Raw genomic sequence first — 17,469 nt, forward strand, 5'->3', positions numbered from 1 at the left:
AAGTGAAAACTGGGTACTAGTAGACTGATTTTAGAAATACCTTCTTAGGCCGAGTGCGGTGGCTCACACCTGTAATCCCAGCACTTTGGGAGACTGAGGCGGGCAGATCATAGGTCAGGAGATCCAGACCATCCTGGCTAACATGGTGAAACCCTGTCTCTACTAAAAATACAAAAAAATTAGCCTGGCATAGTGGTGGGCGCGTTTAGTCCCAGCTACTCGGAAGGCAGGAAAATGGCGTGAACCCAGGTGAAGCTTCCAGCCTGGGCGATAGAGCGAGACCCTGTCTTAAAAAAACAAAAAACAAAAAACAACCTTCTTAGGCTACTTTAAATGATTAATGACTTCTAGAGTATTCAAATTTATTGTTAAATTTGGATCTAGGTTTTGAGCTCTGATTTTTGACAGAAATTACTTGTATAAAGTAGTAAAGATATTTTATTGCATGTGTCCAATAAACTGATATTTTTCTGTATCTAGTTTCTCAGAATTTTACAGCAGTGTGATGAAGATGGCTCCTGAAATAGTGTGTGTGTGTACGTGTACTAGGTTATGAATGATTTTTTTTCTTTTGAAAGCATCTAAGTACAGTATGATAAATTCTGCCTCCCAAGTAGGCAGCTTTATAAGCTCTGGCTTTTATAAGTAACAAAATTGCAAAATAAAGTTAATCACTAAAGGTAGAAAAGTATTGTGGGTACATGTTTATCTAAATGCTATTTTATCCAGGTTTGAACTCTTGTAATAGGGTTTATACTACTTGTAAGGAGAATTCTATATTTGAGAATTGTCCTTTTGAAAAGGTGAATTTTATCACATACTAACCTTTTGCTGCCCTGCACATTTTCTGAGATACTTGAAAACATATTTTGACATTTACATGTTTTGCCAGTACCCATTATGTTCCTGCTTTATTAAAGCCATTTTATTCACCTGACAGATTAAGATTAGAAAATTTTGAAAGGAAAAGTTTGTTCCACTGCAGTAGTTCTTAAGAGCTGGTCTTTGTATGACTGCATCTGAGTCACTTATGAAGGCTTTTTAAAGTCTAGATTCCTGGGCTGTAATCCTTGGAGATTCTGATGACTTACCATTTTGGCATCCAGTCTTTAGAAATAGTTGCAACAATCCTATTCTGCCCTTTTTCAGTTAATACACACACTTTGTTTCTTCATCTTTATTTTGTAGCAGATGGGTTTGACTTTGCCAGCTCTGGCTGATTAGTGATTCCCCGTAGCACTGTATTGAGACTCTTGGTGAAGCCATATTTGAGCTGGACTGGAAGGAGGGAAACATTTTGCCACGAGTTTCTCCCAAGGGGTGACTGAATGAATTGGTCCTTGTATCATTTGCAGTGTTTATTTGCCAATTTTAATTAGCCATTCTGCTGTTAGACATTTTGTTAACTTCCACTTTTTTACTTAACACAGACCAAATGTTCCACAGCATCAAACGTGGCTTTTTCTAATTTATAATCATTTACTCAGATTGTTGTTTTTAAAATGGGTTTACTAGATTCAAGATACTGATATTTTTATAGTTTTTGAGATGTATAGCCAAAATGTTTTCCAAGAGGAGAAATGTGAACAGGCTAGATTAAAACAATTCAAAATGAATAATAGCGTTAATTGAGGACCACCACCAAGGAAGGGAAATAATGGTTTCCCCATGCCCTTGATACAGGTGGGTGTTAATTCTCTTTAATGTTCACTGAATAAAAGGGAGAGAGCATGTTTATTTTAGCTTTAATTTTTTTTTGAATATTAACAGGGCTATTTATTCTGTTTATATTATTCTTATAGGTTCTTTCATTTACCTGGTCTTACTGATTTGTACATATTCGTCATAATAAAGATAGTAATTCGTCTTTGTCATATCTGGTACAGGTGTTTTCCTGTAACTTCTTTGCCTTATTTTCTATAGTCTCCTGATCTTTTAAAAAATGATTTGATAACCACTTAATTCTTTTTTTTTTTTTTTACTGTTGTGTATATATATTTGCTGTAATTTAACAGGGGTCAAAAAATATTTTCAGAGTACTAACCAGTTACCTCCAGCCCACTTTAAACGTTCAGTCCCCCCTACCTTTTGAGCTGCCTCTTTTTTTAAATATATCTACTTACTATTTGTACTGTTCTATTCTTGGGCTATATATTATATAAGTTTTAATTAATGGCTAATAAGGCTAATATTTCCACCAAGCCCCCTCCCACTCAGAATTGTGTGGTAATCACATTCATGTTTTCTTCCATACTTCAGATTTGTTCAAAAATTCCCTAGGGATTTTCACTAAATTCTGTTAAATCAGTAAAATATAAAAATGGCTTTCTTCATACTGTAAAATTCTTTTTTTTTTTTTTTTTTTTTTGAGATGGAGTCTTGTTCTGTGGGCCAGGCTGGAGTGCAGTGGTGCCATCTCTGCTCACTGCAAGCTCCGCCTCCCGGGTTCACACCATTCTCCTGCCTCAGCCTCCCGAGTAGCTGGGACTACAGGTGCCGCCCACCACGCCCAGCTAATTTATTGTATTTTTAGTAGAGACGGGGTTTCACCGTGTTAACCAGGATGGTCTCGATCTCCTGACCTCGTGATCCGCTCGCCTTGGCCTCCCAAAGTGCTGGGATTGCAGGCCTGAGCCACCGCGCCTGGCCTATAAAATTCTTTTTAGAAGGGAAATTTTACTGCTATATGTTTTTTTACCAGAATGGGATTGCACTAATTTTTTTCCCCTGCTTTAAATTTGGCTTACTATGTATTTTAAAAGAAAACTTTACCTTTTCCATTTAATTTGATGTGTTTATATGCTTTCCTTAATGAATTGTTTCCTTTCCTCACAGAGTGGGTTCAGATGGCTCCAACTCTATTTTCTAAATTTATTCCAAACATTCTCCCTCCGGCGGTGGAATCTGAACTTTCTGAATATGCTGCTCAAGATCAGAAATTTCAAAGAGAACTTATACAGAATGGTTTTACAAGGCAAGTTTTTTTTCTTTAGTGGTCATGTATGTCCATTTCCCTAGGCCAGTTTGGCTTGACATGGGATAAATGGTAAGGTTCTGAGAATGGGAGGTAACTGGCCAAGAGTCTTGCTGCTGCAAGAAGACATTAATTAGCTCCTTGTCTGTAGAAATGTTGAAGCCGGGTTTTGATTTTGTGGAAGCTGCTCTTCATTACATACATTTTTTTTGTTTTGTTTTTGAGACGGAGTCTTGCTCTGTTGTCCAGACTGGAGTGCAGTGGCACAATCTCGGCTTACCGCAACTCCACTCCTGGGTTCAAGCAGTTCTCCTGCCTCAGCCTTCCAAGTAGCTGGGATTACAGGCGTGCGCCACCACGCCTGGCTAATTGTTTTGTATTTTTAGTAGAGATGAGGTTTCACCATGTTGGCCAGGCTGGTTTCGAACTCCTGACCTCAAGTGATCTGCCCACCTCGGCCTCTCAGAGTGCTGGGATTATAGGCATGAGCTGCCAGGCCCAGCCCATACCTTTTGAAGAAGGGATTTCTCACTGGGTGAGCAGTTAGGTGGGCAAGCTCCAAGAGCTCTTTTAACTTTGATTTTCTTGTATTAGTCCTGTGCATATGGAAAAACATTATAGAACTTCTCTGATCCGTTATAATGTACTTTTATGGCTAACCTAGCAGAGCTTTAAATTCTGTATTTTGGCCGGGCGCGGTGGCTCAAGCCTGTAATCCCAGCACTTTGGGAGGCCGAGATGGGTGGATCACGAGGTCAGGAGATCGAGACCATCCTGGCTAACACGGTGAAACCCCGTCTCTACTAAGAAATACAAAAAACTAGCCGGGCGAGGTGGCGGGCGCCTGTAGTCCCAGCTACTCGGGAGGCTGAGGCAGGAGAATGGCGTGAACCCGGGAGGCGGAGCTTGCAGTGAGCTGAGATCCGGCCACTGCACTCCAGCCTGGGCTACAGAGCAAGACTCCGTCTCAAAAAAAATAAAATAAATAAAATAAATTCTGTATTTCACACTTCCCTCTTGCCCTAAATTCTAGTGGTTTCTTCTTAAAAAATAGGGCATCTCTTTATTTGCCTGTCTTGGTTTTGATAATTTTCCTAAAGTTTTTGCACTTCATTATCGTGGTCATATCCCAGAAAATCTTGCAGAGTGCATTTTTCAACTAAAATACATTATTGTAAAATTTTTGTGATTCCCTATGAGAAAATAGCCTATATCAGCAAATCATTGAAGGGCACAGTCATATCGTGCATTTTTATAATCCTTACTCTTAGCACTGCTCTGTGTCCTCTCTCATTTGGCTTCCTGATAGGAAGAAAGTTGTGGAAAGGAACACGCTTGAGGTATCTTAGGCATAGTCATGTCTACAAAAAGTAGGTTGAGTGTTGACTCACTTATCTGGCTAGAGCTGGGGCTGGGCATTTTTTCAAAGGGTCTGAGGCCAAACTGAATTTCAGAAAAACAAGCCTTGACTAGGGTCACTGTTATGAAGTCTCAGATTAGGGACAAAAGCAGGTAATTTGTTGGTCCCTGGACTGGTATTTCCGTTTTCTGTCCTGGTAACATCTGTACTGGTGTGGTGGTGGGGGCAGTGAGTAATCCACTGATCATTTACCCCATCATTGACAGCTTAACACTGGAAGGGATCAGTGAAGTTGTGGAGATGGGCCTGGGAGACCTGGGGCTTTCTGTGGCCAGGGGAAGGAAGGGCCAGTGGGAAATGCTGAAATGTAGTTTTTCTCTTTAGTGTCAAGGGATTAGGTATTTCCTTACATTAATTGTAATAAGTTCCAGCAGAAAGAGGGTGGTATTATTTTCATACACAGAATGAGGCCATTTATAAAAAGTATACATTGAGAAGTTTTGCCTCCCACCTGTCTCCTTACGCATTCCACCCCATCAAGTAACCATTTTTATGTTTGTGATTCCTTCATTTTTTAAAATATAAATACAAGCAAACACAATGTATGCTCATATTTCTGTTTCTTATACATTCCATCATATGTATAGACTAAAACCTAACCAGTCCCCAGTAGATGGCCACATGAGTTATTTCTAGTCTTTTGTTATAATGGACAGTGCTGCAGTGAATCACCTTGTATATGCATTATTTTGTACTTGTTACAGGTATATCTGGAGGGTGAATTCTCAGAAGTGGGATGGCTGGGTTAACAATAAATGCAGTTGTAATTTTGATTAATATTGCCAGATTGCCCTCCACAGGGGATTTATGCCATTTTGCATATCCACCAGCAAAGGTGGAAAGTCCCTATTCTTTATGGCCTTGTGTGTACAGTATGTTGTTACACGTTTGTATTTTTGCCAACCTAGTAGGTGAAAAATAATTACTCAGAAGTGGTTTAATTTGCATTTCTTATATGAGTAAGGTTGAGCATATTTTCATATGCTTGCATTTGTTTTTCTGCAAACTACCTGTTTAAAGTTCTTTGCTTGTTTTTCTCTTTCTTAGTCTTGATTTCTAGGAAATCTCTATAGTGAAGACATTGATTCTCTGTCCAAGATATGACATGTTTTTCTCAATTTGTTTTTGCTATGGTGGTTTTGTTTTGTTATGCAGAAGTCATGCAGAAGTATCTGATTTTTTTTTGGCCATATCTATATTTTGAATTATAGTTAATAGTTTTTCCTTAAATTTTTTTGAGTAGCTAGCCCTACAGGCACACCACCCCCCTTGGCTAACTTTTAATTTTTTGTAGAGACAGGGTCCTCCTATGTTGCCCAGACTGATCTTGAATTCCTGGGCTCAAGGGTTCCTCTCGCCTCAGCTTCCGAAAGCACTGAGATTACAGGCGTGAGCCACCGTGCCCGGCCAATTTTTTTTTTAGTTTGTTTTGAGGTGTAGTCTCTGTTGCCCAGGCTGGAGTGCAGTGGCGTGATCTCGGCTCACTGCAACATCTGCTTCCTGGGTTCAAGTGATTCTCCTGCCTCAGCCTCCTGAGTAGCTGGGATTACAGGTTTGCACCACCACACCCAGCTAATTTTGGTATTTTTAGTAGAGATGGGGTTTCACCATATTGGCCAGGCTAGTCTCAAACTCCTGACCTCAAGTGATACACTTGGCCTCCCAAAGTGCTGGGATTACAGGTGTGAGCCACTGCACCTGGCCCAACATTCTTAAATAAATGCAAAATAATCTGAGTATGATGTTTAGGGTTTTTTCTAGGCTTACCATAATTTTGAAGTCTTTATACTTTCATACGTTCATGTTTTATTTAAACATTTGCTCTTAATTTAGGATGAGTTTATACCTTTAAAAAAAAGACAGCCTTCTGAAAACTTTTTTGTGAAGCAGTACAGGAATATAACTCTTGTGAATTTTGAGCATATTGAGTTTGCCTTCCAGAGCAATGTGTGGAATTGCTTAAACATGCCCATTTTTCTAATCCTAATTTTGGTACTGGAATAAGAGAACAGAGTGCAGGACTGCTTGGTTTATGGTAGCTCTTATGTCAGATTTGCTTGGGATGAGATGAGTAACTGCCTCTGTAAATAACCTCAGGCTGCATTGCCTCTGCACGTGAAGGACTAACGTGGCACTATTCAGATGTGGCACTATTCAGCCAATGGCCAGTTTGGTTATATTCAGGGAAATGTCTTGGGTTTTTGGTATAAATAGGAATTTTTGTTTCTCAGAATTATTTTATAAAACTTCTGGCTGGATTTAAGTATTAGGCGGTATTCCAAGGGGTGATAAAATGTTTTTACAAACTTAATGGGACTATTTTTATAATTAACACTTTATTATACATGTACTATGAGGATTAAACTCTGCCTCATAAATTATTCTGACAGGTGCTTTGCACAGAGTAAGCCTGCCAAAGTGGACATTCTTGTGTCTAATTCCGAGCTTACTCATGCTGACCAGGAAGGATGTGCACATGCCACCTTTGACAGCTCTGGTGGAGAGCCTGCCTCTGCTCTTGTGCATGGACCTTCATGCCTTCTTTGATTAGGAATAATATTTTGGAAGAAGTGGTGTACACTGATAACCCCCAAAAAGGAGAATATAGTACAGCCTGTCTTAAGAATTCTGTTTCTGCCTCTTCTTATCTGAGAAGTCATTTTATGGTTTATGCCTAACCAACCATGATTCCTGTTCAGTGTTATGGGCACTTTTTCATGTAAGATGAACTTAAGTGATGTAGTGATCCTGAGTAGGTAACAAACAGCTTTAATGTGGATAGCACAGAGTAAGTCTTTGAATTGTTTTAAAATAATGTGAATGTTGTCAAATACATCCTTTTTTGCAGTTAGTGAACAGATTATCATTTGAGCTGGAATTTTTGTGAATTGTAATTGTTAGGTGCATGGAAATATAGGGTAGGCTAGAATTAACATATAAGCTAAAAGCAACAGCTTTTTATCTCTTACCTACATAATTGAATTGATTGGCAAGGGGTAGAAGTTTGGTATCTGTTGTCAAAGGTAACACTACAGAAGATAACTACTAGATCTAAGTAACCAAGGTAAGAACATAGGTCTTTTAGCTGAGCAGTTGATGCCGAAATTTGGGCTTTTTTGTTTTGTAGTTAGGATCTGGTTTATGAGAGAGCATTCTGGACTTAATCTCTTCAGCAGCCTCTTGCATAAATCACATTGATATTCCTTTTCCTGCCTCCAGTTGTTTTCACGTCTGTATTTTTCTCCTGTTATATTTACATGTTCAGTTATTTAACCTTTGAGGAATGCAAATGAAGGTTGTGTCTGAAAGTCAAGGTTCCAGATATAAAATTCTGTCTTCCTTTTTAATCATTAACTTGTTTCAGAATATTTGGTGAATGCAGCGGTGATGATACTAGTGTAAATAACAATGGAAGACACTTGGCTTTGGCTAGGTGTAGTGTTAACAACAGGTGCTTAAAAAGTGGCCTGAGGGCCGGCCTGTTAGAGCTCCTTTGGCTGTGGAAGCTAGTTTGTGCTGAATGTGGTGCCTAGAGAAAAACCCTTCAGAGGTCATATGGTGTGTTCTCTCTCTGCCAGTCAGTTGAGGCTCCTTACCCAGCTTAGCAAGAGGTTTCTGCCCTGGTCCTAAACATAACCAGAGAAAGTAAATGGGAAACTTTATCTGAAAGATTATTCAAAAGCAGGAAATAAATCACCTTGGTTAGCATGTTAATAATTTGAGACTATAAGTTACTCACTACTTTATCAATTCAACAAATATTTATTGTCTATACTCTTCTAAGCAGTGGAGTGAACAAGACAGGCTAAGTTCCTGTTTTCATGGAACTTATGTTCTGATGTTGTGAGGCAAATAACAAACATGTAAAAAAAAAAAAATAATATTGAGTAATAAGTCCTATGAGTGGACAGTAAGTAGTAAAGTGCTGATGTGCAAGGGACAGCCAGTGAGCCAGGATGGCTCATGTGTAGTGAACCGAGGCCGAGAGTGGAGGAAAGTGAGGTGGGAGAGTAAGCTGGAGAGTGAGTTGGAATTAATTTTTAACTGTAGTGGGAAGCCACTGAAGGGCTTTCATGAGAGGCGTGAACTAGTCTGTCTTCTACATGAGATCACTGGCTCTTGTTTGGGTTGATAAATAAGGCTTGTGTACTTGTGTAGGGAAGAGAAGACTGTGGCTTGGCTTGGGATCATAGCAGTGGAGTTGATGAGGAATGATTGGTTTTGGGACAGAATGCCCCAGAGTGAGGGAGAGAGGATGACCAAGGATTTTGGGCTGAGTGATTGAGCTGGCAGATTGAGGGAGGAATGGAGATGGATTGGAGTGAGCATTGTATTCTGGTCATGGTAAACTTGCCAGTGTATGTAAATCATCCAAATGGACATGGTGATGAGGCAGTTGGACCTGCAGATCTCAAGGGTAGAGAGGAAGGCAGAGCTGGAGATGTAGATATGGGAGCCTCTGGCCTGTGGAGAGAGTGTATGATCACCATCCTAGACTAAGAAGAATGCACATGGAGAAGAAAAGATGACCAGCGACAGAACGCTGGGTAGAGCCAGCAAAGGAGACCTGAAAAGGATGGCAGACAGGGTGAAATAAGGTCAGGAACGTGTGCTGTGGCATTACTGAAGCCTAAAAAGAAAAACCTCGTGTTTCAGGAAGAAATCAACTTACAAATGCTGAGGAAGAAAGGCCAGTAGTGATGATTATTACTCATTACCTAAGCATCTGAGTCATTTCTGTTATTGTCTGAGAAGCTGGAGAGACAAAAAAATAGGTTTTGTAGTAGCTTAGGGCCTAGTCAGAACCTCTATTTTAACTCTAAAGTGGAACTAGAACTTCCATAAGTGTTTGAGGATGAGCTGGTTAATACAGGTAAAGGCTCATATTCTTCCATCTGCAGAAAGCATAGTGAGGTACGTCAGGATTCTAAGATGTTTAATATGTATTTTTAAATAGGTTGTTTGGTTAGAACTGAAATGTCTGCTATACTTTTATTATCAAATATGTTGATCCATTCTTCCTGTTTTGATGTGAAGTCAGTTTTGTTGAGAACCTCTATTTACTTAACTCCAAAGTGAAACTAGAACTTCCATAGGTGTTCGATGATGAGCTGGTTGATACAGGTAAAGGCTCATTTTCTTCCATCTCCAGAAAGCATAGTGAGGTACATCAAGATTCTAAGATGTTTAATATGTATTTTTAAATAGGTTGTTTGGTTAGAACTGAAATGTCTGCTGTACTTTTATTTTCAAATATGTTGATCCATTCCTCTTGTTTTGATGTGAAGTCAGTTTTGTTGACTGCCTCTTCTTTTCTTATCCCCAGAGGTGACCAGTCCCGGAAGAGAGCTGGGGATGAGTTGGCTTATAGTAAGTAATGATATTCCTTCCCATCTTGATGGTTTTGTGATGTAAAGCAGCCATATTAATGCACTGTGATAACAGTGCATTGAATTTGATGATACCCATGTTGTTCTCATAAGGCACTGCTTGTAATCAGGGTGCTTTGCATGCTGTGGCAGCTCCAGCTGGTAGTGATGGTTCTCAGGGAGTTGGCAAGAGGCCACCAAGTTCTTTAGTTTCTACTGGGGTGACATTGTAGCCCAGTCTTAGTGCCTTAGGATCTCAGTCCCCTTTTACTTCCCTCCACACCACATGGTTTTGAGGATTTTTTTTTAAAACCTTTTTTGGGGAGTTGGGAGAGGAGTGAGAAATGTGTTGAATAAACAAGATTCCTGCCACTATCAAATGCTGTCTGCTCTTCATACTTTTTCCTGTTCTGATGTTTTTTCAGACAGTTCGTCAGCGTGTGCAAGTTCCAGGGGGTACAGATAGTGAATGTGCTTTCCTTCCTGAAAAGAGGACACACTGGAGCTGCAGAGACTGTATTCAGAGCACAGTGGGGGCTGCAGACACTCAGGAGCTCTGTCACAAAGCTGTTCGTGGAAGAGGATGTTGGACTTCTTGGTTTGTAATTTTAAAACAAAAACTAAACAAAAAACAAAAAAAGTTGCTGCTAGACTTGGGGGTGATTTTGAAATGGGACAATCTTTTAATGAGTTTATCTACAGATTCTGTGAGGAAAAAGCATCTCAGAAAGTGACCATTTCTAGTGAAATCTGACAGCCAAAATCAGCAGCTTCCTCCAAAAATAGAAGAGCAGAAGAATTTTTTTTTTAAGCACTTGTTTTGTTCATTTGTGGACTTGGCATTTTGGTGTATTGGTTTCACATGTCAGGATCTCTTTTGCTTTAAAACCAAGCAGATCATTACAATACAGTATTTTTCACCCATAACCAAAACAACCCCTTTTAAAAGAGTTGGTCTTTGTTTAGCATTAGAAAGTCTTAATAAAGGAAAATGCTAACTCTGCTTTTGCTAGAACTTTCCCCCATCAGTTCACAACTTTTTTCTACTCTGTGCCTTGAGCTTTGTGCACTTTGCAACTGTGTGACCATGTTGTCAGACTCCTCCTGGAGAAGTGTATGGTATCTAAACTCACCCACCCAGATGGCAGGTGTGGCCCTGTAGCAGGATGCTAATTAAGTGGGAAAATATACACCTGTTGCACATTGGTCAGATTTTCCCCTGGTTCACCAGAGCATATTCATGTTAATGTTGGGGACCAACTCTCATAGAGCATTTCCATTCCCTGTGCCACTTAACACGATGTCACCAGCTGCTGTAGTATTGGCAGTACTCTAGTTTAGGGATGGGCGGTATTTTAGCTCTGAAGTTCCCCTTAGTATTATTGAGAGCTACTTCCTGTAATGCTCTAGGAAGCAGATAGTTATTAAGTCCAAATACACCCAGTGGTGTGGGGTTCCTGATCACTTCATTTTAAATGAGTGAGATAATTACTTAAAAAAAGTCTGTCATTTGAACGTTATATTTGAGTGTGATAGGGAAGAAGTAGCACTGCTGTCTTAAGGCTCCCTTCTAGCTGTGGCAAAGCTATATTTCTGTTACTCTACATCCACAGTGCTTTTTAGTCCTTCATAAAAGGTTGTTGTTGTAAGCCCAAGAAAATAGATGCAGCAAGAGAAAAATACTTTTCTTCTCAATTTTGCTTGAATCTTAATTGAGCATAGGCTTCTCTACTAGGCAACATCAGACTAATAATATTTACCTCTTCAGAGAACTTGAGGGGAAAAGAAACATCCCAGGGATATTGTTGCATGTCTGCTCTGCAGGTTTTTCATAAAGCTGCCTCTGCCAATTCAGTTTGTTATTTTTGTAGGGGAGTGGTGTGAATGGGAGAGTTAGAAGTGAGATATTGGGAGCAAGTAAGTCACCCAATAATAGAAGTCCTTGATTTGCAAAACTGTTATGCAGAGAAGTAAAGATAAAGGTTGTCAGATTTATTTTTTAAAGTACTTAACCAGAGCTGGTGGATTTTGTGGACTTTAATTTGACTCAGTTCACTCTGTGAGCATCCTGGATTGCATCGATGAACACTGAATTACTGTAAGAACGTAGACAGGCTCTCACTATGACCTGGACAGTTTGCTACACCGGTAACATTCTAATATCAAGGAGAATTCCATTCATCATGGAACATTCACATTTTACTTTTCTCAATGGAATGCTTGCTGCAGGCTTACAAATCACACCTAGAACTGAAGTCTGAGTGGTGTTAATGATTTTTCTGAAAGGAATAAAATTGGAATGTTTCTTTAAATGTGGAAAATTTCTTCAGTATCCTAATAATATACCCAAATGCTTTTTCTGGGAGAGAGCATTCTTTTACAAAAGAACTTTCCCTATAAAAGCATCACAGTATAATGTGAATTGGCATTAAAATCTTTGGATGCTTTTGCATTATTAAGTTCATGGAGAAATATTTTGTATTTTACTATGTATGTATTAATAAAAAGTGGGCAAAGTCAAGTCTGCAAAATTTAGCTTCTCTAAATTTTTGCTCAGTGTCTGCAGCTGGCTATGGGTCAGGGCTTAGTACAACAAAACCTTGCCTGGAAGGCACTCTAGAAAGGTTGTACATAATCTCCCAGTCTGCATGTCCTGGCTGTTAATCATCTTGGCCCCTTGAGGCACATCGCAGTATGAAGGACCTGTTTAAGTTGAAATAGACTTGGTTATTTATTGGGACTCTTAAAAATTCTGAGTTTGCAATATGAGAGGAAATAAGATTTCCTACCCCTTCCTCTCATTTTATATTGACTATTTGCCAGAAAGTATTTTCTTCTATTTTCTTGTATTTTGCTTTTGAGATGGAGTCTCACTCTGTCACCCAGGCTGGAGTGCCGTGGTGTGATCTTGGCTCACTGCAACCTCTGCCTCCCGGGTTCAAGTGATTCTCCTGCCTCGGCCTCCTGAGTAGCTGGGATTACAGGCATGTGCCACCACGCCCGGCTACTTTTTGTATTTTGTTTTCAGTAGAGATGGGGTTTCACCATGTTGGTCAGGCTGGTCTCAAACTCCTGACCTCAAGTGATCCACCCACCTCGGCCTCCCAAAGGGCTGGGGTTACAGGTGTGAGCCACTGTGCCTGGCCTTTTGTTTTGTATTCTTGCCAGTACAGTATATGGTTTTTCTACCCCAATTACATACTGGCTTTTGTACCAACATCACTAAAGGCCCAGATCATTGAAGATAGAAAACTGTACATGCAGGCTGATTGTCTGGTTAGTCAATGGCCAATTTGCTTAAACTGTCTAGTATGTATGTGCAGCCTGAAACTAGCTCCTTAAAAGGAAAGCCAGGTCAGTCATCTTGAAAAAATGACATGTAAAAGTAAATAATTGTTTTGAGAGACGGTACATATTTTAAAGATTGGCCTTAAGCTTCAGTAACATTTTTTGTGACCTTTTGTTGTCACAGCTGTACCCTAACCTGACAGGAATTACTAGTGTTTTTTTTGTGGGGCAGAAAGCAAAACCTGGTGTTGTGACTATTATCCTAATAGTTCTTAGGCAAGGTTAGTAAGAAGCAACACAAACCCAGATGCATGCATTGTGCATTATTTTGTAGACAAGTTACTTTCCTTCTGTCCCTTTAACAAATTTGTAGCAATTACCCTCCCTTTCTTTGGGGTCTAGAGTGAAAGCTAATTTGTGGGTAGATGAGATTGCAGAAGAATGGATGTCCATGGCTGTGAACACTGCACATCCATCTCCAGTGCTCACACCTGTGCAGCTACCACTCCCTGGCTGCATGCCATGCTGTCGGGTTGCAGATTTGCACACATAAATTCCTCAGGAAGAGTTTGCATGAGCATCACCTCGCAATATTCTGTACTGACCAAACAAGGGATTTGAATGTTTTTCAGCACAAAAGGATGACTTCCGAGTGGTGGTCTGTACACATACTAGCAAAGGTAATGGTGATCTCGCAAACAAAATTGGTTTCTGCAGTTGGAAGTGAGCAGGAGCACTTGTATTATAGTATTTAAATAATCCTGGTTAATCTCTTTTTAAGCAGAGTAACCCTTCCAGATTTTGTCTTTTTATTATTGAGGCTGGCTTTATTTTCTTCTTTTTCCCCCTTTTTTATAGCAGTTAATTATTTTTGTGATTATTATACAAGAAGGATTGCCCTTGAGTTAAAATGTTATTGTTTCATAAGCAGCTATTAAAATAACTGAGCATTGTTTTATGAAATACACTAATCTGAGATACTGAAAAGCTTTGCAACTAAAAAGCAAAACAACCTACATTAGTCATCTAGCTATTGTTTGGATGTTTTGAGTTGATTTTTTTATGGTGCCTCTTTTAGCTTGGAATATTATGTTTACTTTAATTCAAGTCTAGGCCTTTTAAAGGGTCCTTAAAAATAAAGGTCGGAATGTCAATCCCTTTGACACCTATTACAGGTTTATAGGACCTTTTTGGTTGTGATTACTGTTTTCAATACAATTGTGTAAATGAAGTTCACTTTTGTCAGAAGTTAAAATGGAGGTCATAGGAGTTCATGGAGAAATAGCTCTCCTATTTCTTTCATTACCCCCATTGAAATTCACCCCAGTTTCTGGCCACAAGAATATGAGAAAGGAACCCTGTTCTTTTCCAAGGGAAATTATCCTTCTCTGTCCCCACTGTTGATTAACTGAAGTCCCAGACACCTTCCTTCCTCCACTGGCCAAGACCCACCTTGAACCTGTTTTCAGAGCCGAGTGGCATGAATACACGTGCTGTTTCTGCTTCTGTTGACGGAGTGGCTCTGGGAGTATTAAAGGAAATGCTAATTCGAGCTTCATTCTTAGGGGAACCTACTATATATTGCATCCCTGCTGGTTGGAAATTATCTTCATCTCTGGACTGCATTGTTTAGAAAAATGTAATGGCTTACGATTCTGAGAACTTTATAGTGTGGCTCTGGGGTTAAGAATTCTGTGGTTTGAAAAAAAATAAATATTTTGTATTGATTCTTACATGTCATTTCAATGTTGTGACTATGTACTAAATGCAGTAAGACTGTGGGTGTTCTCTTAGAAGAGTGCGTTTTGTTAAACAGATGGCAGATCACTCTCATTAGTCCTGTTTGTCAATATTACAGCCACGCACTTCAGGATAACTTAATCAAATGAGAAGTCATGGGAAGCTATGGCTAGTAACAGGAATGCTTAAGAAAAATTTGGAGGGCAAGCACAGGCAAGAGGCTTTTGCCACTCACTAGCACAGCCAGAGCAAGGATAAAGCAATGAAGTCTTGTGCCTAGTGGTGCTTGTTTGTCAGAAGCCATAAGGAGCTCAGCACAGGGCGTTCTGTACATCATCTCATTAATCCAAGAAAAACAGAATGGCGGAGGAAACTCCTACTGACCTGGGATACAAAGCCACTGACTTTGGCTCTTGATCTTTTGGTGGGTTCTGAATCACTCCTGTATTAGGGCGTATACTATCACTCTAAAACATTGTGGTGAATGAAATAAATCTTGTACAGATGTCCTTGGCCTTGTTATGTTATGTTATAAATCCTGTACAGATGTCCTTGGCCTTAATACCTGGTTCACTGGAACTTTGTTATAATATAGAACATTTGATTTTGCTTATAGCATATTAATATTGCCTCCTAAGTGACAGCCACACTGAGCACACGTCTGTTACCACAGTTACTTAGCCTGCAGGGTGAGTGTTGATCTTGACTTCTGTAACCAGTGCTAAAAAACAGTGTGTAACAAAATACATATGATCATATCTATTCTATATTCATATATAGTATGGATACGGATATCAGTATATTTATAATTTTTGTGTTTTAAACCCTAGTTTCTTCTGTGGCCCTTTAACCAACTTTTGGACTTAGGTTGTTTTTTTGTTTGCATTTATTGGTACTATGGTTTTTTATAACCCTTTGTGTTTTCTTGCTGTGAAATTAGTGTCATTCCCTAGGTTATTTGTAACCTTATCTACCATTTGGTTATCACATATGGCAGAATTCAGCGACTCTGACAATTTCCATTTTCACTCCCCTGCCCCACAGTTAAGTAGGGTGCCACTTAACCTCCCTCCCCTTTAGCAGGTTTGTTTTTTACTAAGTACAAACCTTTTCTACTAGAACCAGCTGTGCGTGTGTGTGTGTGTATGTGTGTGTGTGAATTTTATTTCTTCTTTTGGTCTGTTTCTCAATAATCCAAAATTCTAAAATACTTTGAATATCAAAAAGCATGATAGTAGAATGAATATCACACATAATAGAGCCTGAGAGCAACTAGCTTAACTGGTTGTAATCTTGAGTAGGTTTTTTTTTTTAATCTGTTTTCCTTTATTAAGCCTTCTCCCTCCCTAAATTGTTAAGCCAGAAGAGCATAATAATTCAAAACTTTCTAGTAATGTACCTACATGTCTAATAGTGTACCTCGAAATATATAAAGAAAAAGTGGCTCACACCTGTAATCCCACCACTTTGAGAGGCTGAGGTGGGAAGATTGCTTGAAGCCAGGATTTGAGACCAGCCTGGGCAACAAAAACCCCATCTCTAAAAAAGAATTTTAAAAATTAGGGCCAGACATGGTGGCTCATGCCCGTAATTCCAGCACTTTAGGAGGCTGAGGTGGGCATATCATTTGAGGTCAGGAGTTCAAGACCAGCCCGGTCAACATGGTGAAACTCCATCTTTACTGAAAATACAAAAATCAGTGGGGCGTGGTGGTGCATGCCTGTAATCGCAGCTACTTGGGAGGCTGAGGCAGGAAAATCGCCCGAACCCGGGAGGCAGAGGTTTCAGTGAGCTGAGTTCGCGCCATTGCACTCCAGCCTGAGCGACAAGAGTAAAATTATCTGAAGTGCAAAAAAAAAAAAAAAAAAGTTGAGCCTGGCACAGTGGCCCCTCACCCGTAATCTCAGTACTTTGGGAGGCTGAGGCAGGTGGATCACTTGAGGCCAGGAGCTCAAGACCAGCCTGGCTAACATGGAGAAACTCTGTCTCTACTAAAAATAAAAAATAAAAAAAAACTAGCTGGGCATGGTGGCACACACCGGTAGTCCCAGCTGCTCGGATGACTGAGGCACGAGAATCACTTGAACCCAGGAGGTGAAGGTTGCAGTGGGCTAAGATTGCACCACTGGACTCCAGCCTGGGCAACAGAGTGAGACTGTCAAAAAAAAAAAAAAAAAAAGTTGGGCATGGTGGTACCTGTTTTTAGTCCTAGCTACTTGGAAGGCTAAGGTGTGAGGCAGGAGGATTGCTTGAACCCAGGAGTTTGAGGCTGCATTGAGCTATGATGATACCACTGCATTTCAGCTAGGATAACAGAGTGAGACCCTGTCTATAAAAAAATATAAAAAGTTAAAAGAAAAAAAGACTACAAAAAGGAAAAATGAACACAACTACAAGGAGAAATAGATCAATCTACCAGCATAAGGGGCATTTTCAACAGACCCCTCTCAGTAATTAATAGATCTTGCAAAGACCAAATCAGGAAGACTATTAAGGACGTACAAGATTTAAATAGTACAGCTAATCAGTTTGATCTGACAGATAAATACACACACATGTGTAAAACATGTTGTACCTTTCAGTAGGAAAATAAACATTTTTTGCAAACCAAATCTAACTGTATTCAAAATGTAACAAATGATGACTGAAATGGATTGGTCTCAGGAATACAAGGTTGG

The 17,469-nt window shown here is 39.7% G+C and overlaps 1 protein-coding gene and 1 long non-coding RNA gene across 2 annotated transcripts in view; one reads left to right on the plus strand and one right to left on the minus strand.

The window, feature by feature from the left end:
- The window catches only part of LOC105467666 (CDK2 associated cullin domain 1), a 71,191-nt gene extending 55,891 nt beyond the window's left edge, over positions 1 to 15,300 (plus strand). Inside the window, exons 7-9 of the mRNA XM_011717361.2 lie at positions 2,836 to 2,974; positions 9,721 to 9,764; positions 10,189 to 15,300. Coding sequence (XP_011715663.1) covers positions 2,836 to 2,974; positions 9,721 to 9,764; positions 10,189 to 10,229 — 224 coding nt within the window. The 3' untranslated portion in view covers positions 10,230 to 15,300. The remainder of the gene's footprint in view (positions 1 to 2,835; positions 2,975 to 9,720; positions 9,765 to 10,188) is intronic.
- Positions 1 to 17,469, minus strand: part of LOC112424273 (uncharacterized) — a 71,261-nt gene that overhangs the window by 1,684 nt on the left and 52,108 nt on the right. The window lies entirely within an intron of this gene.

This window comes from Macaca nemestrina, chromosome 9 (genome assembly GCF_043159975.1).
Source record: "Macaca nemestrina isolate mMacNem1 chromosome 9, mMacNem.hap1, whole genome shotgun sequence".
NCBI lineage: Eukaryota > Metazoa > Chordata > Mammalia > Primates > Cercopithecidae > Macaca > Macaca nemestrina.